At 43.6% G+C, this 24335-nt stretch overlaps 2 protein-coding genes and 1 pseudogene across 4 annotated transcripts in view; 1 reads left to right on the top strand and 2 right to left on the bottom strand.

The window, feature by feature from the left end:
- Positions 1-647: 647 nt before the first annotated feature.
- On the bottom strand, positions 648-10420 carry LOC307101145 (actin-related protein 2/3 complex subunit 2-like; annotated as a pseudogene). Its single transcript has 2 exons — positions 10404-10420; positions 648-2095 (listed from the first exon to the last, which is right to left on the bottom strand). The product of its transcript is annotated as an actin-related protein 2/3 complex subunit 2-like (transcript).
- Positions 10421-12448: 2028 nt separating this feature from the next.
- SAP18 (Sin3A associated protein 18) lies at positions 12449-23966 on the top strand. The gene is made up of 4 exons (XM_079774115.1): positions 12449-12570; positions 12670-12779; positions 21424-21546; positions 23795-23966. The coding sequence occupies exons 1-4, from the start codon at positions 12499-12501 to the stop codon at positions 23949-23951; spliced, it is 462 nt and encodes a 153-aa protein (XP_079630241.1). The 5' UTR covers positions 12449-12498; the 3' UTR covers positions 23952-23966.
- The window catches only part of SKA3 (spindle and kinetochore associated complex subunit 3), a 31588-nt gene continuing 25211 nt past the window's right edge, over positions 17959-24335 (bottom strand). Inside the window, exon 9 of one of the 2 annotated variants that reach the window (XM_079774103.1) lies at positions 17959-21061. In XM_079774103.1, coding sequence (XP_079630229.1) covers positions 20960-21061 — 102 coding nt within the window. In that variant the 3' untranslated portion in view covers positions 17959-20959. Of the gene's footprint in view, positions 21062-21556; positions 23696-24335 lie in introns of those variants that run through there. The other variant, XM_079774098.1, reaches the window with a different exon arrangement.

Raw genomic sequence — 24335 nt, forward strand, 5'->3', positions numbered from 1 at the left:
GGGAGATTTTGTAATCAAAGAAAACACAATAATTTCAAGAGAAACATAGAAAGTGCTTTATTCAAAGTAATGTCCATCACTAGCTATACATTTTCCCCATCTTTCAGGTAATTTTTGGCTACCATCCCAATAGAACTTTTCTTGTTTTGAGGCAAACCATTCAGAGCCCAATTTTCCACTTCTTTTCTTTTTTTAATATATTTTATTGATTTTTTACAGAGAGGAAGGGAGAGAGATAGAGAGTTAGAAACATCAATCAGCCGCCTCCTGCACGCCCCACCCCCCTCCCCGGGATGTGCCTGCAACCAAGGTACATGCCCTTCACCGGAATCGAACCTGGGACCTTTCAGTCCGCAGGCTGACGCTCTATCGCCTGAGCCAAACCGGTTTCGGCTCCACTTCTTCGTATGTTTTGAAGTGCTGCTCACAAAGTGAGTGTGCCATCGATCAGAACAAGTGGTGATCTGAAGGAGCAAGGTCTGGTGAATACAGCGGGTGGGTTCATACTTCCCAGGCAAGATCTTTTAACGTGTCTTTAACTGGTTTTGAAGTGTGTGATGGTGCGTCATCATGAAGCAAAATTACTTTTCCGTGTCTTCTGGCACATTCTGGTCATTTTATGATCAAAGCGTGGTTCAAATTGATTATTTGTTGTTGGTAGTGATCAGTATTAACGGTTTCACCTGGTTTTATTTATTTTATTCATTTTTAATTTTTTTTAAGATAGAAAGATTATTATATGACCCCAACTGTATTTCTTTAGATACAGGAGTTTTGAACTCAAATACTCAGGAAAAAACAAGTTAAGATTACATTATCCTGCAACTCATTACCAGTAATATATTGCAAAGCAAAAGAGCTTGGAAGGAGGGTGGAAGGGAAGGGGAGTGAGGGCGGGAAGATAAAGAAAAGGAATTAAGTTGATCAAGTGGATTTTTTTTTTTTTTTAATTCTTGGGAACTATCAAGTCCTTGCAAGCACAGCTCGTTTCTGCAGATTATTTCCCAACGTGTACAAAATGGAACCTAAATGGAGAATGCCTTGAGAACCTGAAGAGGTGCAACATTAAAAGCTACGATTATCCAGCAGCAAGTGTTCCAGCCTCCAGTTGCCAGCAGCTTCCTCTTCCTGTTCCCAAGAGTTAGCGGGATGAAAACGCCTTCCCCGTGATTGTTTTCATTTCTTTCCTCTCGGCATCTGGGCGTGCACGGTGCAGCACCCCGAGGAAGGCGGGTGTTTTTGCCCGCATACGTGTGTGAATACAGGCCGTAGAGCACGTGATGTGGGTCAGGCTGGTGGCCTGTCTGGAGCGCTGCATTGGTGTGGCGAGGGACCGGCACGGAGGTGGGCAGCCGATGCTGTCCCCACAGCAGCTTCGGTGGTTCTCAGCCCCGAGGAGGTTCCCTGGGGCTAAGGGGCCGTGGGGCCGTGGGGCCGGCTCTGCGTCCTTCTCCGGACTCCTGCACGAACACCTTTCCAATGACCACACCGTCGTCATCCGTAAACTGTGCTGAAGACTCCCGTGACTCTGTGCTTTTCAGACGCAACACACCTGGTCTCACCATCCCTCTAACGGGTAACTGCCCTGTCCCGCCTGCCTTGCCCTCTTCTCGGAACCCGAAGTATTTCTCACAGACGGAGGCAAAACAACTTCGTTTCAACATGCCAGCCTGATGCACAACAGAATCCTTGGGTGCAGGCAGAGTTCAGGGTCGGATAGCAGAGAGACATCGCATCCTGACTCTGGATTTACCCAGAAGCTCCCACACACCCTCTTTAGTAACTCATCAGCACCATGTGCCTGAATGTCCTTGTAGAATTTCAAAGAAATACTGACCATAACTGTTGTTTTGTCTCCATTAGGATTTGAAAGATGAGAGAGGACCCCATCAAAATCTGCAAATGTTACTTCTGCTGCTTCTGGTTTGTTTCCGGCGGCCGCCTTCTCCAACTTGAGCGGGAGCGTCCCCTGAGGATGCGGTTGTTCGCCTCCAGCAGGATCAGGGCGGCGGCCGGGGCAGGGGAAGGAGAAGCAAGGGCGGGTGAGGACGGTGAGGGAAGGGAGGACAGAGGGAGCGGCCCCCTGAGGGGCGGTCTGGGTGGGTAGGAGGTTAGGGGAGAAGGGGAGAGGGATGGGGTAGAGGAAGGGGAGATGCACGCCCTGACTGTGGAGACACCCACCCACCCACCGGACCCACCTGGCCCCAGATCTCACCTGCTTTTAGCTCATAACACACCACACCTCTCTGATTGCAGAGCATTGTCTTCTTTCCGAAGCGATTTGGCCTTGCAGTCGATGTTGATGGTTGACCTGGATCAACCCATGATTTTGTGCGTTTGGGATTCCCAAAATAAATCCACTTTTCATCTCCAGTCACAATTCTTTCCTGCCGTTGAAGCAACATTTTACTGATAACTTTTCGGTGTTCCATTTGTCTTTGGTTCAGTTGATGTGGCACCCATTTTCCTTCCTTTAAAATCTTTCCCATTGCTTGTGAACAATTGGAAATTGTTTGCTGAACAACGTTTAATCTTTCTGCAAGTTGTTTTTGAGTTTGACACACGTCGTCATCCAATAATGCTTGTAATTGTTGGTCTTCAAACCTTTTCAGTTGACCTGGATGTTCTTTGCCTTTCACATCAAAATCATCACTTTTCGACTTACCATTGGAGGAGGGAAGACGGCTGCCGATGGGAAGGCAGACTGCAAGATAGTGTGTGAGTGAGAGAACAAAGGGAGAGTGTGTGGTCGCACGGGGAGTGTTTGTTGGTGAGTTGAGGGACAGCTATACTCCAAGAGACTGTGGGGGACGGCCGGACGGGGATCCCCTGACCGGGCAGCCCCCACTGCTGCTGGGTTCCCTCCCGGAGCAACCGGCTTGGACGCGGAGACCGTGCCATCTTGAAGGGGAAAGTGGATGTTTTCGGAAATATGAAAAACCCGGGGAATCTATGGCACCCACGAACAGCTGCGAACCGGAGAACACGGGTCCCAAGTGGCGCGACCACGCGGATTCAGAGGAGCTCTGCACCCCCTCACGAAAGGTCAGATTTCGCCTGGGAGAAGGTGAGGTCTGTGGTCCCGGCAGGAGAGAGAAACACTCACTGCGGAAGCTGGAGGCCCTGGGGAAGTCGGCGCCTAGAAAAATCCGTGGCCGTTGGGCTGGTGTGATCCGTGAATGTGGAAGGGGGTCCGCAGAGCTGCTAACAGAAGGGAACTCTAAAAAACAACCCATTTTGATCTGGGCGCAAAAGGACAGCCTGAAAATTTTAAAAGTGTGCCGGCTGCTTAGACCCAAGGGGAAAAAAGACTGCACAGACTTGCGCACAGCCGGGGAGTTCGCACACTTACTCCGGCCTTTTCCTATTTTTTTTCCCCCCTCCTTAAATCCTTGCTTCTGATTACTAAGCCCAATACATAGGATCATCCAATTGGGGACACTCTAAGAGACTGCAGGGGAAAGTTGTTTTTGTGGAACCTGGGGATCAGAGCGGGGAATAACCATCAGAGAACCAGCTCTGGGGCAACCCATCCCCCCAAACCGGTATTAAGTGCCACAGGGAAAACAAAATCTATACACTAGCTAGAGAGGACCTATAGATCCGGAGGTCAATCCAGAAACACTGCCACCCAGGGGTTAAATCACAAATTCACTCTTGTGTAAACACAAAAAAAGGAATATAAAAAAGACGTACTGCCTGCTTAAAAATCAGGACTGGCTTACAACGCTGAGGAGCAGTGGAACGCAGAGAATTTCAATGCGGTCCTGACTAGGAAACAGGCGTGCCAAACAGAACAGGAGAGAAGTGAATGACCTTCACTTCTGCACATTTTTATTTTTTCATCTTTTACTTAAGAAACTAAATTTTTTTATTTTTTCCTCACTTGATTTTACCTTTTTAATGATTACATTTTTATTTTCAATCAGTATTATTAATACTACGATTTTACCTTTTTTTTTTTAAAAAAAGTGTCATTTTATTTTCTCTTTATTTTACTTTGGGATTAGTGTTCTACATTCTATTTTCATCTTTCCTTTAGCATCATTTTACTCTATCTCAACTTTACCTTTATGCCAACACTCTCTTCCTCACTTTTCCCCTTTTGTTGTCCTGTTTCTCTGACCCTATTCCTGCTTTAGATTTTCCCTATTCCTTCTTTTTACCCGCTGTTAAAATTTCACCCTACTTATATATCTAATTTCCAATCCCCTGCTCCAAGTCCATACACACCTCTCTCTTCTCTTTCTTCACTATCCAAATTTTTTTCTCTCTGTCCTTTTGTTGTTGTTTGCTTGATTGTTGATTATATCGATTTTTTATGCTTGTTTGTGAGAATGTTTTTCTTTTTCTATTGTTTGTTTTTTGCTTCTGTTTTCCCTCACCTCACTTGATATTAGTTGTTGTTTGTAGTTTGCATTCATCTCCAGGTAATTGTTGCTGACATTTGTTGGGATTAGTGGCTGTTCTATTGGAGTTTTCTCCCCATATATATAGTTTGTCCCCCTCTTCTTCCTTATTCTCTTTCTTTTCTCTCTTACTTTTTATTTTTAAATATATTTTATTGATTTTTTTACAGACAGGAAGAGAGAGGGATAGAGAGTTAGAAACATCGATGAGAGAGAAACATCGATCAGCTGCCTCCTGCACACCTCCCACTGGGGATGTGCCCACAACCAAAGTACATGCCCTTGACCGGAATCGAACCTGGGACCCTTCAGTCCGCAGGCCGACACTCTATCCACTGAGCCAAACCGGTTAGGGCTTCTTTCTTACTTTTTTTTCCTTTCCCAATTTCATTTTTGCACTCCTTTTTTCTTCTTCTCCTTCTTCTTTCTCTCCTATCCTCTAATTCACCTTTCTCTGGTGGTCATCTTTATTTGGGGTTATTAATATCGTGAATACATTTGTGTTCAGTGCCTTGTGCGTTGTACCTTGTTGTGTTGTATTTTGTGCCTTTAAATCAACACAGGAGAGAAAGAACTACATAACCAGACACCCGGAGAAGAGAGATCATGGGGAGAAAAAGAAACAGCCCCATATGAAAGAAAAGCAGGCATCACCAGAAAAGGAAGTAAACGAAATGGAAGCAAACAACCTGTCAGAGAAAGAATTCAGAGAAATGGTCATAAGGTGGATGAAAAGAATGGAAGACAAATTCGACATATGTGTAAGAATCAAGAGGAAATAAAAAATGACATCGCTGCTGTAAAGAACTCAATAGAAAGCATCAACAGTAGACTAGAAGAAGCAGAGGACCGCATCAGTGAGCTAGAAGACAAGATGGAAAAAAATATCCAAGTAGAGCAGCTTCTAGAAAAAAAAATTTTTAAAAGCAGGAGGAGAGCCTAAGGGAACTTTGGGACAACACAAAACAAAACAACATCCGCATAATAGGGGTGGGCCAGAAGGAGAGGAAACTGAGCAAGGAATAGAAAACCTGTTTGAAGAAATAATGACAGAAAACTTCCCTGATATAGGGAAGAAAAAACCCACACAAATCCAAGAAGCTCACAGAGTCCCAAACAAAATGAACCCCAAAAGACCGACGCCAAGGCACATTATAATTAAATTGGCAAACACCAACAACAAAGTAAGAATCTTAAAAGTGGCCAGGGAGTGACAGAAAGTTACCTACAAAGGATCCCTCATCAGCCTAGCAACTGATTTCTCAACAGAAACACATCAGGCCAGAAGGGAATGGAATGAAATATACAAAGTCATGCAAAGGTAGGGTCTGAATCCAAGAATACTGTACCCAGCAAGGCTATCAATCAAAATTGAGGGGGAAATCAGGAGCTTCACAGACAAAAAAGGACTAAGGGAGTTTATTACCACCAAATCAGCAATGCAAGAAATGCTAAAGGGTCTGCTGTAAAAAAAAGAAATAGGAAGCGAAGAAGGAACACAGGGGTAAAAAAGATAAATGGCGACAAACAAGTACCTATCAATAATAACTTTAAATGTAAATGGATTAAATGCCCCAATCAAAAGACATAGGGTAACGGATTGGATAAGAAAACAAAACCCATATATCTGCTGTCTACAAGAAACCCACGTCAGAAAAAAAGACGCACACAGACTGAGGGTGAAGGGATGGGAAAAGGTTTTTCAGGCGAATGGAAATGAAAAAAAAGTGGGGGTAGCAATACTTATATCCGACAAATTAGATCTGAAAGTGAAGGACATAGAAAGAGATAAGGAAGGCCACTTCATAATACTAAAGGGAGCAATCCAACAAGAAGATATAACTCTGGTAAACATATACACACCCAATACAGGAGCACCTAAATACATAAAAAAAAAACTCCTGGAAGATATCAAGGAAGAGACTGACAGCAATACAATCATAGTAGGAGACTTTAATACCCCACTATCACCATTGGACAAATCTTCTAAACAAAAAATCAGCAAAGAAACATCAATCCGAAATGACTCACTAGACCAGATGCAATTAAGTGACATCTTCAGAACATTTCACGCCAAAGCCACAGAATATACATTCTTCTCAAGTGCACATGGGTCATTTTCAAAGATAGACCATATATTGGGTCACAGGCAAAGTCTCTTCAAATTCAAGAAGATAGAAATCATATCAAGCATCTTCTCAGATCACAGTGGCATAAAACTGGAAATCAACTACAGTAAAAACAATCCAAAAAAATCAAACACCTGGAGACTAAATAGCATGCTATTAAACAATGACTGGGTTACCAGAGAGATCAAAGAAGAAATAAAAGCATCATGGCAACAAACGACAATGAAAACATAACAATCCAAAATCTATGGGACACAGCGAAAGCAGTCTTGAGAGGGAAGTTCATAGCTCTACAAGCCTATTGCAAAAAACAAGAAACAATAGTAAGAAATTACCTAACCCTATAATTCAGAGAGTTAGAAAGAGAGCAACAAGAAAAGCCCAGTGTAAGCAGAAGGAAGGAAATAATAAAGATCAGAGCGGAGATAAACACCATAGAGACCAAAAAAAAAAAAAAAAACAAAAGATCAACAAAACCAAGAGTTGGTTCTTTGAAAGGATAAACAAGATTGATGAACCTCTACCCAGGCTCACCAAGATGCAAAGAGAGAGGACCCAAATAAACAAAATCAGAAATGAAAGAGGAGAAATAACAACAGACCCCACAGAAATACAAAGGATTGTTTAAAAATACTATGAACAACTCTATTCCAACACACTGGACAACCTGGAGGAAATGGACAGATTCCTAGAAAAATACAACCTTCCAAAACTCTATCAGGAAGAATCTAAACATCTCAATAGGCCAATAACTATGGAAGAAATTGAAGCAGTCATCAAAAAGCTTCCAGCAAACAAAAGCCCGGGGCCAGATGGCTTCACAGGGGAGTATTACCAAACATTCAAGGAAGAACTAAAACCTATCCTCCTCAGACTATTCCAAAAAATTCAAGAGGAAGGAACACTTCCAAGCTCATTCTATGAAGCCAGCATCACCCTAATACCAAAACCAGATAAAGACAACACAATGAAAGAGAATTACAGGCCAATATCCATCATGAACATAGATGCCAAAATCCTCAACAAAATTCTAGCAAATTGTATCCAGCAGTACATCAGAAAGATCATACACCATAATTAAGTAGGATTTATCTCAGGGATGCAAGGATGGTACAATATCCGCAAATCAAAAAACGTGATACATCACATAAACAAATTGATAGATAAAAATCACATAGCCTTATCAATTGATGCAGAAAAAGCATTTGACAAAATCCAACACCCTTTCTTGATAAAAACTCTCAGCAAGGTGGGAATAGAAGGATCATACCTCAACATAATAAAAGCCATATATGTTCCTGTTCTGTAAGAACAGGAACAAGACAGGGATGCCCACTCTCACCACTCCTGTTCAACATAGTACTGGAAGTATTAGCCATTGCAATTAGACAAGAAGAAGAAATAAAAGGCATCCAAATTGGAAAAGAAGAAGTAAAGCTGTCCTTATTTGCAGATGACATGATATTGTACATAAAAAACCTGAAAAACTCCATCAAAAAACTATTAGACTTAATAAATGAATTCAGCAAAGTAGCAGGATACAAAATTAACGCCAAGAAATCTATTTCTATACACCAATAGTGAACTTACAGAAAGAGAGACTTAAAAAGCAATCCCATTTACCATCGCACCAAAAAATTAAGATACCTAGGAATAAACTTAACTTAGTAGGTAAAAGACCTATACGCAGAAAACTACAGGACACTGAAAAAAGAGAGGAAGACATAAACAGATGGAAGTACATACCATGTTTATGGATTGGTAGAATCGACATCATTAAAATGTCCATACTACCCAAAGCAATCTATAGATTCAATGCACTCCCCATTAAAATACCAACGACATATTTCACAGACCTAGAAAGAACTCTCCAAAAATTCATCTGGAATAAAAAAAGACCCCAAATAGCCACAGCAATCCTGAGAAAGAAGAACAAAGTAGGTGGGATCTCAATACCAGATTTCAAGCTGTATTACAAAGCCACTGTTCTCAAAACAGCCTGGTACTGGCACAAGAACAGACATATAGACCAATGGAATAGAATAGAGAACCCAAATATCGACCCAAACCACTATGTTCAATTAATATTTGACAAAGGAGGCATGAACATACAATGGAGTCAAGACAGTCTCTTCAATAAATGGTGTTGGGAAAATTGGACAGATACATGCAAAAAAATTAAACTAGTCCACCCACTTACACCATACACAAAAATAAACTCAAAATAGATAAAGGACTTAAACATAAGACAGGAAACCATAAAAATACTAGAGGAATCCACAGGCAGAGAAATCTCAGACATATGCTGAAGCAATTTCTTCACCGATACCGCTCCTAGGGCAATGGAAACTAGGGAGAAAATAAACAAATGGGAATACATCAAAATAAAAAGCTTCTGCACAGCAAAAGAAACCATCAACAAAACAACAAGAAAGCCCACTGTATGGGAGAACATATTTGCCAATGTTATCACTGATAAAGGTTTAATCTCCAATATCTATAGGGAACTTATACAACGTAATAAAAGGAAGATAAATGATCCAATTAAAAAATGGGCAACAGACCTAAATAGAATATTTTTGAAAGAAGATAGAAGGAAGGTCAAGAGACATATGAAAACATGTTCAAAGTCACTAATTATCCGAGAGATGCAAATCAAAACGACAATGCGGTACCATCTCACACCTGTCAGAATGGCTATCATCAACAAATCAACAAACGACAAGTGCTGGCAAAGATGTGGAGAAAAAGGAACCCTCGTGCACTGCTGGTGGGAATGCAGACTGGTGCAGCCACTGTGGAGAACAGTATGGAGTTTCCTTTAAAAACTGAAAATGGAATTCCCATTTGACCCAGTAATCCCACTTGTAGGAATATGTCCCAGGAAACTAGAAACACCAATCAGAAAGGATATATGCACCCCTATGTTCATAGCAGCACAATTTACAATAGCTAAGATTTGGAAACAGCCTAAATGTCCATCAGCAGATGAGTGGATTAGAAAACTATGGTACATCTATACAATGGAATACTATGCTGCTATAAAAAAGAAGGAATTCTTACCATTTGCATCTGCATGGATGGACCTGGAGAGCATTATGTTAAGTGAAATAAGGCAGGCAATGAAAGAAAAATACCACATGATCTCACTCATTTATGGAAAATAAAGAACATTATAACCTGATGAACAAAAAGATAGATACAGAGGCAGTAAAGCATCGAATAATCTGTCAAATTACAGCAGGAAGGCTGGGGAGTGTTGGGAAGGGGGGGAAAGAGATCAACCAAAGGCCTTGTATGCATGCATATAAGCACAACCAATGGACACAAGACACTGGGGACGGGGGTGGGGGGATGAGGGCATGTGACAGGGGTAGGGGAGGCTGGGGGAAGGTCAATGGGAAAAAAAAGAGATATATGTACTACTATATGTAATACTTTAAACAATAAAAAAAAGGAAAAAATCATAACTTTTAAAGTGTTTAAACCAGCATTCACACATATCTTGAAATGGAGCATGTTCCCCATAAGCTTCCTAATGTATACAATAACTTTTTCTTCAAAATAAAGCAATGAATTAAAACTTCCCGCAAATACTCTTTTTTTGGCACGAATTTCGACATTTTTAAGCGTAAAAATATCTATGATGTTAATACCTTCAGCAAATTTGACATATGAAGTTTTGAAGCTTGCTGTCAATACAACAAAATAGCATACATATCAAATCGCATATATATCAACATATGTGTTACTCCATCTATTGAAAAAATCTGCATTATTAACTGGTACATTATTAACTAGTACCTGGCTTGCAATCAGAGTTGGATAGAGGTGGATCTCAAGGTGCCTTGGGATATTTACTGACCCATCACTGGGCCCCATGCTGCTAAAAAGCCAGTCCTGGAGCACAGTTTGGCTCCTCACATGCAGAGGTAGCCACAAGCTGTGGGTCACTTGAAGCTTCTAACAGTTGCGGAGAGTCAAAGGTGAGCATCCGGAAGTCAGGAACTGGCATACAAAACAATCAGCCAAAGACAACAACAGTATAGGATTCAAAGGTAGATCCCAATGGCCCCTAAACTCTGCCAAGACAGACTCCTACTGGAGATTGAGCCCACCACCCAGGCATGTGTCCTGACTCGGAATTGAACCAGTGAGTCATTCATGGGTCAACACTCAATCACTGAGCCACACTGGCTGGGCTCTGATGTGGCCTTTTTTTTTTTTCTTTTAGAGGAAGTGGCCATTATTATTATTTTTATTTTTTTGTTAATCCTCACCTGAGGATATTTTCCCATTGATTTTTAGGGAGAATGCAAGAGAGAGGGAAAGACAGAGAGAAACATCTATGTGAGAGAAACACATCAATTGGTTGCCTCCTATACTCACCCCAACCAGGGCTGGGTCTGGGGAGGAGCCTACTACTAAAGTACATGCCCTTAACCAGAATTGAACCCAGGGAACCTTTAGTCTGTAGGCCAACGCTTTATCCACTGAGCGAAACTGGCTAGGGCTGGTCTGGCCCTTTTTTCAAAAAAGTGTCTGTCTCTGGCAGGCTTTGTCTCCCTGGTGGGCAGAGTCCTACCACCTTTCACTACTGGATGTTATGTGAGTGCCTGTTCCTCCTCACTCTGGTGCTCTGGGCTGGGGAGCCCAGCCTGGGGTCCAGGCCTCACTCCTTTTGTGAGAACCCCCATTTCCCCAGTAGCCAAAATATCCCTCTGCACCCTTGGCCTGCAGCCCATTGGGGCAGGGCCAGCCCCTCTCACTACCCTACCCTTCCTACCCCTCGTGAGTTGGTTTCTGCCGTTTTTGTTTAAAAGTCTTATCTTCTAATATCAGAAATCTAATGAACAAAATAAACTGGTGAATAAAATAGAATCAAAGGCAAGGAAGCATGGAATAGACTGACGAATCTCAGAGGGAAGAAGGAAGGGAGCTGGAAGAGATTAGCCAAAAATCGTACCTATGGTCACAGACAGTAGGCAACCGGTCAATGTTTCTCTCATACATTGATGTTTTTGTTTTTCTCTCTCTCTCTCTCTATATATATATCTTACTCCTTCCCCCTCTCTCGAAGATTAATAAAAGAGCCCTAGCCGGTTTGGCTCAGTGGATAGAACATCGATGTGTGGGCCAATCGATTGCAGTCCAGGGCATGTACCTTGGTTGCAGGCTCCTCCCAGGTGGGGCTCATGCAGGAGGCAACCAATGGGTGTGTTTCTCTCACATCCACGTTTCCGTCTTTCCTTCCCTTTTCCACTCTCTCTAAAATCAATGGAAAAATATCCTCAGGGGAGGATTACAAAAAAAAGAAAGAAAGAAAGAAAGAAAGAAAGAAAGAAAGAAAGAAAGAAAGAAAGAAAGAAAGAAAGAAAGAAAGAAAGAAAGAAAGAAAGAAAGAAAGAGAATGTTGCCAACACTACAGAAGCACCTCCTTTGCCCCTGTGATCACAGTCCCCCCCCCCCCCCTGCTTTTTTTTTCTCAGACGTAATTACCATTCTGACTTCGGTGGTAATTACTTCATTGCTTTTTTTTTCTTTTTTCCGTTTTATCACCTGGGAATACATTCTGAGCAATATAGTAGTGCCTGCGTTTGAATGTTATAAAAATAGATTCAAATAGTATATATTATTTTGTCTTCGGCTTGCTACACCACCACTATGCTTGTGGCAGTCCTGTTGTTGCCACAGCGGTAGTTTCCTGCAGCCAGTAGTTTGCTCACTGCGCAGTCCTCCCTGGGAGGACGCCCAGGTCAGCTTTGTCAAGGACTCCGCCACGCGCAGGCGCGGCCGCCGGGTTTGCGCGTGCGCACGCCGCGCGCCGGCGCCCAGGAACGCCCCGCCCCTCCCCACCCAGTTCGCCATAAAGCCTCAAGCTTCTCGCGAGACGCTTCCTGCGCACGCTCGCTGCCGGGGTCGGAGGTCAGAGCGAGCTTCCCGGGGACCACTGGAGGAAGATGGCGGTGGAGTCGCGCGTCACCCAGGAGGAAATTAAGAAGGAGCCGGAGAAGCCGATCGACCGGGAGAAGGTGAGGGGTCGGGATGAGGTGGCGGAGGGCTGGCGGGACGCAGAGAGGGGCCCGCGCTGGCCGGCGTGCTTCCACCCTGGCCTTTCCTCTCACCCGCAGACGTGCCCGCTGCTGCTGCGCGTCTTCACCACCAACAACGGGCGCCACCACCGCATGGACGAGTTTTCCCGCGGGAACGTGCCGTCCAGCGAGCTGCAGATCTACACCTGGTGAGCCGGCGCGGGCGGCGGGCGGGCGGGGACTCCGCGGCGGGGAAGCCGCCCCACCCGGGCCTGCGGGCGCCGCTCACGGTGAGGAGTCTGGCCGCTGAGGGAGGGTTCCCCGCCTCGGAGCGCTTTGCGTTGGGCAGAGTTGTGGCTGTTCGGCAGAAAATAGTTTGTAGGCTGTGGAGACGCGGTAGGCGGCCGTGAGGGGCTCCTGGCGGAGTAACTGATGCTGAGGTAACAGGCCCTGGGAGCAGTGCCGTGCCGGGGGGCCTGTATCCTCACAGAGCACTTTCACCTGAGGTTGGATCTTAGCTACCGGAGCGTCCAAAAATAATCAGCACAACCCGAGGGATTGCTGATCTGATGCCGAATAGAAAAGCTGCTGCCATTAAATAAGATGTAAGGGTGAAAATGACCCTCTACTCCTAATCCAGAAAAAGGCTTACAAAAAATTCTGTCCTAAACTGTCCATAAAATGTAACCAAACAAGGAAAGACAACTTCTCCTATGCCTCAAAATGGTGCCTAAAGACATTCTGAAAGAGCTCTACCCAGAAGCAGTAATGAGAGAGATTAGTTAACAAAGCTTGGGAACTCCCGGTTTGTAGAAGAGGACTAAAGAGCTGTAATACAGGCAGCCAGCCCTGAGACAAATCAGGGAAAAGGGAGTGGAGATCAAGAGGAACCTAAGGCACTCTGTGGAGTTGGGGGAACAAGCCAGACACCACAGAGGTGCTATCTCTTGTACTTGGGAGGTCATCCCACAGGTTATTGGAAGTGAGTTACATAGGTCACTGTTTCAGGTTCAGCAAGAAAAACAGAACCAGTAGAAGCTATATATTAAGAGATTTATTGCAAACCAAGCATGTCAAACTCGTGGCCTGTGGGCCACATGGGGCCCACAATGAATATTTTTGTGGCCCAGCCAATATAATGGTTTGTAAGAAACATTTCAATAAAAATTTGTAACTTAATTTTTTAAAATTTATTTTATATTTTTATTGATTTCAGAGAGGAAGGGAGAGGGAGAGGTAGAAACATCAATGATGAGAGAATCATTGATCAGCTGCCTCCTGCACGCCCCCTACTGGGGATCGAGCCCATAACCCGGGCATGTGCCCTTGTCCAGAATTGAACCCGGGATCCTTCAGTCTGCAGGTTGACGGCTTTTTCCACTGAGCCAAATCTGCTAGGGCCATGGTCGGCAAACTGCGGCACTGCGGCTCGTGAGCCACATGTGGCTCTTTGGCCCCTTGAGTGTGGCTCTTCCACAAAATACCACAGCCTGGGCGAGTCTATTTTGAAGAAGTGGCGTTAGAAGAAGTTTAAGTTTAAAAATTTGGCTCTCAAAAGAAATTTCAATTGTTGTACTGTTGATATTTGGCTCTGTTGACTAATGAGTTTGCTGACCACTGGGCTAGGGCATAACTTAATTTTTACAATATCCTGTTATAACATTCGATAATGTCTGATTACTATAATCGTGTTGCATTCAATTCCCTTACACAGCTTAAGCCCTGGCGCACCATTTATCTACACTAATAGTAGCAGTGAATATTTTAGCAGCCGATTGCCACATCATTAATCTTGTACTGACTTGTTTGGTGTGTGCAACAGGAAATATTTCACTTTTGGAGAATAAGAAAAATGGGTTTATTTGCATTATGCTTATTAATTTGTGCAGTTATTCAGTGTCTGGTAAGTTAATGTTCAAGAAAAAAATTAACTTTTATTAAAATGTTCTATGATTTTATGTTGAAATTCGTGCACGGGGCGGGGGATGGGGGTGTCCCTCAGTCCAGCTTGCACCCTCTCCAATCTGGGACCCCTCAAGGGATGTCTGACTGTCCGTTTAGGCCCAATCCCACCAGAAATCCCTCTGACAATCCAGGACTGCTGGCTCCCAACTGCTCGCCTCCCTGCCTTCCTGATTGCCCCTAACTGCTTCTGCCTGCCAGCCTTATTGATATCTAACTGCTCCCCTGCCAGCCTGTTTGCCCCCAACTTCCATCCTCTGCCGGCCTGGTCACCCCCAACTGTCCTCCCCTGCAGGCATGGTCACCCCCAACTGCTCTCCTCTGCTAGCCCCATCACCCCTAACTGCCCTCCCCTGCTGGCCTGATTGCCCCCAACTGCTCTCCCTTGCAGGCCTGGTCCCTCCCAACTGCCCTCCCCTGCTGGCCATCTTGTGGTGGCCATCTTGTGTCCACATGGGGGCAGGATCTTTGACCACATAGGGGCAGCTATCTTGATCTTGTGTGTTGGAGTGATGGTCAATCTGCATATTACTCTTTTATTAGATAGGATAGAGGCCTGGTGCAAGGGTGGGGGACCAGCTGGTTTGCCCTGAAGGGTGTCCTGGATCAGGGTGGGGTTCCCTTGGGGCGTGGAGAGGCCTGTGGTGGTTTGCAGGCCAGCCACGCCCCTGGCGACCCTAGCAGAGGCCCTGGTATCTGGAATTTATTTACCTTCTACAATTGAAACTTTGTAGCCTGGAGCTGAGCCAAGCCTCCTGCTGGATCTGTGGCTGTCGCCATTTCTGTTTGGATTTGCCCGCCAGAGTATGTGGAAAGCTTGGCTTCCTCTGTTGCCAGGGAAACCCAAGCCTCCCTCTGGTAGCCATCTTGGTTGTGGTTAATTTGCATGCTCACCCTGATTGGCTGGTGGGCGTGGCTTACGTAGCGGAGTGATGGTTAATTTGCATATCACTCTTTTATTAGAGAGGATTACTCATTTATTTCAGCTCTTTGTATTCAGCATGTCTCAGTCAAAATTAACGTACATTTCTATGAAAATTGAATCTTTTGTGGCCCACATAAACTTAAACCTTGTTTATTTGGCCTGTGTTAGCCTTTGAGCTTGACATGCTCGGCTTATGGCGAACCTATGACACGCGTGTCAGCACTGACACATGTAGCCATTTCTGAGGACACACGGCCACTGAGATGGCCGCATGCCGAGGATGAAACATTTGCTGCTCCTGAGGATGAAACATTCGCGAAATAATGTTTTTTCCTCAAAGTGACACACTACCTGAGTTATGCTCAGTTTTTTGGCGAAGTTTGACACACCAAGCTCAAAAGGTGGCCCATCACTGTCCTAATCTGTGGGGCAGGCTATCTGGAAGCTGGAACTCTCAAACATGAGTGAAAGCTGTGTTTGAAGCCTCATAAGACCCTCCTAACTGATTGAATCAGGCGTGCTCTTATTGTCTGGAATAATCTCTTTAAAGTCTAACTGAGGATAGACTTTAATCCCATATACAAAATACAGATGCTGCTTGACCTACCATGAGGTTATTGTAATGTCCCAATAAATCCATTCCCATCATAGTTGGAAATATAAATCGAAAATGCATTTAATACAGCTACACTATAAAGTATTGGTTGTTTAACCTTGTGATCACATCCCGTATCCTTGGGACTGTCTGTACCTTACACAACACCTGAATTAGTGGTTTGTTTGGGTTTTTTTGTAATTTTTATTTATTGATTTTATTTTTATTTTGGGGGGTGTTTTTATTTTTTCACATTCCATATTATTTTGTATTAGTTTCAGGTGTACAACATAGTGGTTAGACAATCATATACTTTACAGAGTGGTCCCCCTGATATTTCAAGTACTCCCCCCCCCCACCCGTACATAGCTATTACAAGATTATTTTCCCCCCATTGACCTCTCCCCAGCCACTCTCACCCCCCAGCACATGACCTCATCCCTCTAGTGTCTGTATCCATTGGCTGAATTAGTGTTTGATTGAATAACTGGGAGCTACAGTTCGCTAGATTGACTGTGACCCTCACACATAACCAGCAAAGACTTCAGCCCTGAGGAGGCTCTTGCATTCTTCACCCCTATACTCAGCTTTATTTTGTTGTTTTAAAATTACTATTTGTTAATCCTCACCCAAGGAATTTTAGAGAGAGAGGGAGAGGGAGGAAGGGAAAAGGGAAAGAGAGAGAGAGAGAGACAGAAACATCGATGTGAGAGAGAGAGAAACATCCATGTGAGAGAGACACAGCAGTTGGTGCCTCCTGCACTTGCCCTGACCAGTGCTGGGATTGAATTAGGAAACCAGGTATGTGCCCTTGACAGGGAATTGAACTTGAGACCCTTTGGTGGGCAGACTGACACTAACGATTGAGCCACCTGTCAGGGCTATTATTTTTTGTGTCTGTCTTTTTTCTCCTTTTCTATGCTTGCTTTTTTGTGTTGTTTTGTTTTGTACTCAAGCTTTAGACTAGTGGTTAGAAAGCAGCACTTGGCACTCCTCCACCTATTGGTCTGGGAAGATAGTCCTCAGCAGGTAGGAAGCTTGTGTAGGACTCACACTGTCAGAACTTAAAAAAGATGTGAGCGGAATTCCCCAGGTTCATTATGAGCAAGATGACAATATGGAAGATGTTTTTAGAAAAGAAGACAGAATCCTTTCTGGTACACTTAAATATACACCGAGTGGCTAGATTACTATGATCTCTGAACATATAATAATCTGGCCACTCTGTGTGCGTGTGTGTGTGTGTGTGTGTGTGTGTGTGTGTGTGTGTGTATACACACATATATATACATATACACATATATATATATATATGTATGTATATTTTAGAGGCCCGGTGCATGAGTTCGTGCATGGGTGGGGTCCAGCCAACCTGGCCAGCGGGAGGGTAAATGGGCAGTTGGCCGGCCTGCCTGCTAGTTGAACTCCTGGTCGAGGGGACAATTTACATATTAGCCTTTTATTATATAGGACTAGAGGCCCGGTGCATGAAATTTGTGCACACGGGGGGGGGGGGTGTCCCTCAGCCCAGCCTGCACCCTCTCCAATCTGGGACCCCTCGAGGGATGTCCGACTGCCCATTTAGGCCCGATCCCAGTGGACAGTCGGACATCCCTCTCACAATCCAGGACTGCTGGCTCCCAACTGCTCGCCTGCCTGCCTTCCTGATTGCCCCTAACCGCTTCTGCCTGCCAGCCTGATCACCCCCTAACCACTCCCCTGTCAGCCTGATTGATGTCTAACTGCTCCCCTGCCAGCCTGTTTGCCCCCAATTTCCCTCTGCAGGCCTGGTCACCCCTAACTGCCTTCCCCTGAAGGCTTGATCGCCCCTAACTGCCCTCCCTTGCAGGCCTGGTCCCTCCCAATTGCCCTCCCCTGCTGGCCTGGTCACCCACAACTGCCCTCCCTTGCAGGCCTGGTCCCTCCAAACTGCCCTCCCCTGCTGGCCATCTTGTGTCCACATGGGGGCAGGATCTTTGACCACATAGGGGCAGCCATCTTGTGTGTTGGAGTGATGGTCAATCTGCATATTACTCTTTTATTAGATAGGATAGAGGCCTGGTGCATGGGTAGGGGCCAGCTGGTTTGCCTTGAAGGGTGTCCCAGATCAGGGTGGGGGTTCCCTTGGGGCGAGGGCCCTGTGGTGGTTTGCAGGCCGGCCACGCCCCCCGGCAACCCAAGCAGAGGCCCTGGTATCTGGGATTTATTTATCTTATACAATTGAAACTTTGTAGCCTGGAGCGGAGCCAAGCTTTCTGCTCGCTCCATGGTGGTAGCCATTTCTGTTGGGATTTATTTTTGTTCTATAATTGAAACTTTGTAGCCTGAAGTGGAGGCCTGGGCCGGCCAGGTTGTGCGGAAAGCATGGCTTCCTCCATCGCCAGGGAAACCAAAGCCTCCCTCCTGCTCTCTCTCTGGCTGCAGCCATCTTGGTTGGGTTAATTTGCATACTCGCTCCTGATTGGCTGGTGGGTGTAGCAGAGTGATGGTTAATTTGCATATTACTCTTTTATTAGGTAGTATATACACTGAGTGGCCAGATTGTTATGCATTCAGAGATCATAATAATCTGGCCACTCACTGTATATTATGTACCAGGGAGTAATTGATTACAATAAACAGCATCAGAATATTGGGTTACCTCCAAGACATTTTAAAAAAAACACTCTGGCTTCAGACTTCATGCCAATATTGGAGATGACTGGGGACAAAGTTAAAATAATTAGGGTTGGAGAATAGAATTTGAACTCTGACAAAGTAAAAATAAGCTGCAGAAGTACAAGATGAGAGGAAGAGTAGACAGAATCTTTCTCTGATGTTTTACAATTCCTTCAATTTGACTTCAGTTTTTCTTCTATTAATTTCAAGTTAAAGTATACCTAATTTGTTAAAAAATATGTATAATATCTGACGAGCCCTGTATTAGTCAAGTATTAATACTTAATATTACCAAGTATTATAATATAGCATTGTGTGTATGTATAAAAAAATGCTTAGAGTGATGTTAATCTGGCTATTTCAGGTTGGTGAGATTTGGCATATAACTTATTGCATTCTTGCATTTGGCTTTTCTTTTCCCATTTATTTGTTTGTTTTTTATTGATTTCAGAGAGGAAGGGAGAGAGATAAACGTCAATGATGAGAGAGAATCATTGATCAGCTACCTCCTGCACACGCCACACTGGGGGTGGAGTCCACAAGCCGGGCATGTGTCCTGACTGGGAATGGAACTGTTGAACTCCTGGTTCATAGGTTGAGCCATGCCACCCAAGCGTCCTTCCCCCTTTAAATAACATGTTTCAAGTTGGGAAAGGCAGTCTTGCCCAGCTTTTCACCCTGTGCTGAGGCTGCAGAAAAGTGGCTTTGGGCTCAGCATTTCCTTGCAAAGAGTTAAAAGAACCCTCACAAGCCCGTGTTGGGCATATGTCTTTGGGAGTCTCTTCCTATTCTGGATTTGATGTGTGTTCTTTGTTCTGCTTAAGCATCATATGGCACCTACCCAACCCCACTGCTGTATCCAGGATCTTCCACCTGCAACACAAGAGGCATGCATACAGACCACCTCCCTGCATTGACTGCAGAGTGAGACCTGCTGGTAGTGGGGGACCTGCATACATCACTTATTGAAGCGGATCTCGCTTGTCTTTTAGTGTAGCGGTTGCCAACCTTTCGAACCTCACGTACTACCAGTGGTCCATGGACCACCGGTTGGCGACTGCTGTTTTAGTGGACATAAAGTGTTGTTCATGTTTTTCTTGGCAACCTGCAAACCATGAAGTGGGGTGATATCCTGGGTTGCTGCTTCTGGTGGTGGATGTTGATATACTCTTTGCTGCCCTCTACAAAATGGGACTCCTCCCCAAAGTTGGAAACAGGTGTTGCTTGCTTGACATATATTTATACAAAAAGAAAAACTTAAAAAAAAAAAACAATGGAGACAGAGATGAATAGAAGTCAACATATAGAGTTAAATAAGGAAAGGTTGAAATAAAAACAGTAATGGTGGAAATGGCGAGAAAAATAGATTTGACCTGTATTTAGGAGGTAAACAGTAGAATAGAGATTTGAAGAATTAGTGCTTAGGTTTATGACCTGGGCAACTAAGTGGGTGATGGTAGTTTTGATGGTAATATGAGAGGAAGGACATGTTTTGTGGGGAATTGTGTTTTGTTCTGTTCTGGGCAAACGAAAGATTCAGCCACAGTAGTGAGTGGGCGATGATGTAGTCATCCTGGATGTTTTCACTATCTGTGTGGTTAAAGCCATGGTTTTATTTGAGTATGATGTAGTGTGGAGATTTGTAAATAGGTGCAAAGTTAAAACTAACTGACCTGTTGAGCATTTGACTCCCTGCTTGATGTTGTATTTTAGATTTCTTTTTTAAAAATATATATTTTATTGATCTCAGAGAGGAAGGGAGAGGGAGAGAAAGTAACATCAATGATGAGAATCTTGCTTGTCTTTTAGTGTATGTGCCTCCTGCACGCCCCCTACTGGGGATCGAGCCTGCACCCCAAGCATGTGCCCTTGACTGGAATCAAACCCGGGACCTTTCATTCCTCAGGCCGATCAATGCTCTGTCAATGAGCCAGACCAGCTAGGGCTAGATTTCTTATTCTTTATCAGTTCCAAGTTCCAGGTCATCCATTTCATTTTCCCAGTTGTCATGAAAGAAAACAATATAAAAATTTATATTGATTTATTACTGTTTATCTTATCGTTGCTTATCTTTTAAAAGATTTCCAGATTATGCCACATTAACTCAAAAGACAATAAGTTCTGCGTTTCAGATAAATATGTGCAGGACAAGAATATACATTGTGAAAGGAGCCTGTGCTTTGTCAGAATTTTCCTGTTCCATCTATTTCTGGGCTCTATCTATTGTAAAACTCACCATAAGATTCTTTCTAGGAAAAACACTGCACATCTTCATGAAAATGCTTTCCTGTCACATTCAATCCAATGTGCATTCTAATTCCAGAGATGCTAAATGTGGGAAAGTATGTGTCCTGGGAAGAATGAAACAATTATTTTAAGTGTTTGTATTAATTTGGACTAATTACCGTTAAAGGGGTAAATCACTAGGCCAAAAAGATCTTACGTAGGAACAAAAGATAGCATATATAATTTTGAAGTCTCTCTTAGCAATAACAGTCTGACTTTAATTCATCAAAATTTCAAGTATTTAGGCCGGTAAGGGGAATATTTGGGGGACAGATAGTATTATATGTTTTAAAATTAACTGAAGTATAAAACCATGACAGTTTCTGACATAAATCGCAATTCAGACAAAATTAAATCTTTGTATGTCTATATCCTTGTTATATTATTGCTGATTAATGAAATATAATGTCTTTTTAAAAAAATTCAGGATGGATGCAACCTTGAAAGAACTGACTAGTTTAGTAAAAGAAGTCTACCCAGAAGCTAGAAAGAAGGGCACACACTTCAACTTTGCAATTGTTTTTACCGATATTAAAAGACCTGGTTATCGGTAGGTAACTTTATTTTTAGCTCCTATAATGTCTTTTTCGTTTTGATATGTTTTAACTGATGGGGGTAACCTCTTTAGTGAACCTCATTAGTGGGAGGAATATAGATTTGTATTATTATTATTTTTTTTGAAGCTGGGATGTAAATTTATTTTTTTAAATAAATCTTTATTGTTCATATTACAGTTGTTCCTCTTTTTTTCCCCCCCATAGCTCCCCTCCACCCGTTCCCACCCCACCCTCTGCCCTTACCTCCCCCCCACTGTCCTCATCCATAGGTGAACGATTTTTGTCCAGTCTCTTCCCGCACCCCCCACACCCCTTTCCCCCCCCCCCCCGAGAATTGTCGGTCCACTCCCTTTCTATGCCCCTGATTCTTTTATATTCACCAGTTTATTCTGTTCTTCAGATTTTTATTCACTTGATTTTTAGATTCACTTGTTGATAGATATGTATTTGTTGTTCATAATTTTTATCTTTTCCTTTTTCTTCTTCTTCCTCTTCTTAAAGAATACCTTTCAGCATTTCATATAATACTGGTTTGGTGTTGATGAACTCCTTTAGCTTTTTATCATCTGTGAAGCTCTTTATCTGACCTTCAATTCTGAATGATAGTTTTGCTGGGTAATCTTGGTTGTAGGTTCTTGTTATTCATCACTTTGAATATTTCTTGCCACTCCCAGCTGGCCTGCATAGTTTCTGTTGAGAAATCAGCTGACAATCATATGGGTGCTCCCTTGTAGGTAACTAACTGTTTTTCTCTTGCTGCTTTTAATATTCTCTCCTTGTCTTTTGCTCTTGGCATTTTAATTATGATGTGTCTTGGTGTGATCCTCTTTGGATTCCTTTTGTTTGGGGTTCTGTGCGCTTCCTGGACTTGTAAGTCTATTTCTTTCACCAGGTGGGGGAAGTTTTCTGTCATTATTTCTTCAAATAGGTTTTTAGTATCTTGCTCTCTCTCTTCTTCTGGCACCCCCATAATTCGGATGTTGGTACGCTTCAAGTAGTCCCAGAGGCTTCTTCCACTATCTTCATATTTTTGGATTTTTTTTTTTTTTTGCTTTTCCGGTTGGGTGTTTTTTACTTCTTCATATTTCAAATCTTTGACTTGATTCTTGCGATCCTCTAGTCTGCTGTTGGATCTCTGTATATTATTTTTAATTTCAGTCAGTGCATGCTTAATTTCTAGTTGGTCCTTTTTCATATCCTTGAGGGTCTCACTAAATTTATCGGCCTTTTCTAGAAAATCCTTGAAAAACTTTATAACCATGGTTTTGAACTCTATATCCAGTCGTTTGCTTTCCTCCATTTCTTTCATTTGTGACCTGTTTCTTTGTCTCCGCATTTTTGCTGCTTCCCTGAGTTGATAGAGTGGCTTTGTGTGCTAGGTGTCCTATAGGGCCCAGTGGCTCAGCCTCCCCAGTTACCTGAGGTGGACACTCTTGGTGCACCCCTTTGTGGGCTGTGTGCACAGTGTTGTTGTAGTTAAGCCTTGATTGTTGTTGGTATCACTGGGAGGAATTGACCTCCAGGCCAATTGGCTGTGAGGATCAGCTGTGTCTACGCTGGAAGAACTTCTGTGCTGGAGACACCATTATGAGACAAGACTTGCAAAAGCCTCTGTGCTCAGCTTGGATGGGGCAGAGTCTCAGGGCGGAGCAGACAGCAGTGGCTTCCTGTCAGCCCTGCCCTATGAGGCCCCTGGGTCTTAGTGTCCCACGGTAATCGCTGCAAGCACCTTTGAGAGAAAGCCGCCTTTGAGTTTCGCCTGCTGCCAGACAGTCCAGTTTCTCCCCGAATAAGTCTGGGTCCCCAGAGTCTTGCCCGGAACTGGAGTTCAGAGCAGTTGGGAGCTTTTGTCTCCCTCCCACTTGAGAAAGCCAGCCGCGTACTCAGTTGCCAGCCCTCTCCGCACGCGCGCCTCTGTACCTCGGCCTTCTGCAGCTCCTCTGAGTCTCAGTGTGCTTTTCTCCTTCCTTCTAGTTGTAGAATTTCCACTCAGCCAGCCTTCCTGTGGTTCTGCATGATGTCCGTTTTGTCTTTTAGTTGTAGTTTTGAAATTGTTGTGCGAGGCAGCAGTGTAGGTGTTTACCTATGCCGCCATCTTAGTTTCTTCTAGGTTTGTATTATCTTAATATCTGGTCTATTGTGCTGTAAGATAATGGGGCAGATCCAGTTCCATGTTCACTGTGTAGTATGTATGGAGCTGCACGATTTGTGCAACATTAACAGTTGGTTTCCTTCCTGCAGGGTGAAGGAGATTGGCAGCACCATGTCCGGGAGGAAGGGGACTGATGATTCCATGACCCTGCAGTCCCAGAAGTTTCAGATAGGAGATTATCTGGACATAGCGATCACCCCTCCAAATCGGGCACCACCTCCTTCAGGGCGCATGAGGCCATATTAAATTTTATTGACTATTTCTTGAGTTTATTTTTCATTCAGTTATGTAAAACAAGTTTATACTTTTTCCTCTTTTTATTGCCATTAAGCCTTTAAAGTCTAAACAAATTGTAATGCATTTATTTACGAGTTAGGTTTGGCTGTGCTATGGTATGAATAGTAATAGAAAGTCCATGTTTCAAATACTTCTGTAAAATATGAAGTGCTCTTAGCATTCTATGTAAAACTGTTGTTAAATACACATGTGCAATCAACCTGAGTGTGAAAATTACTGGAGGCATGGGAACTGTGTTTGAGTATTTGGGGTTTGTGTTGAGTAGTGGAGGATAGTGAGCTTAATGCCAAGTGGGGCAGAACAAGAAAACCATAGGATTATATTAATTAAACT

The sequence above is a fragment of the Cnephaeus nilssonii genome, assembly GCF_951640355.1.
Source record: "Cnephaeus nilssonii genome assembly, chromosome: 6".
Lineage (NCBI taxonomy): Eukaryota > Metazoa > Chordata > Mammalia > Chiroptera > Vespertilionidae > Cnephaeus > Cnephaeus nilssonii.

Coding starts and splice junctions, on each gene's coding strand:
- SAP18 (XM_079774115.1), top strand. CDS start 12,499: ATGGCGGTGGAGTCGCGCGTCACCCAGGAGGAAATTAAGAAGGAGCCG. Junction 12,571..12,669: donor AGCCGATCGACCGGGAGAAG/GTGAGGGGTCGG, acceptor TCTCACCCGCAG/ACGTGCCCGCTGCTGCTGCG. Junction 21,547..23,794: donor ATTAAAAGACCTGGTTATCG/GTAGGTAACTTT, acceptor TCCTTCCTGCAG/GGTGAAGGAGATTGGCAGCA.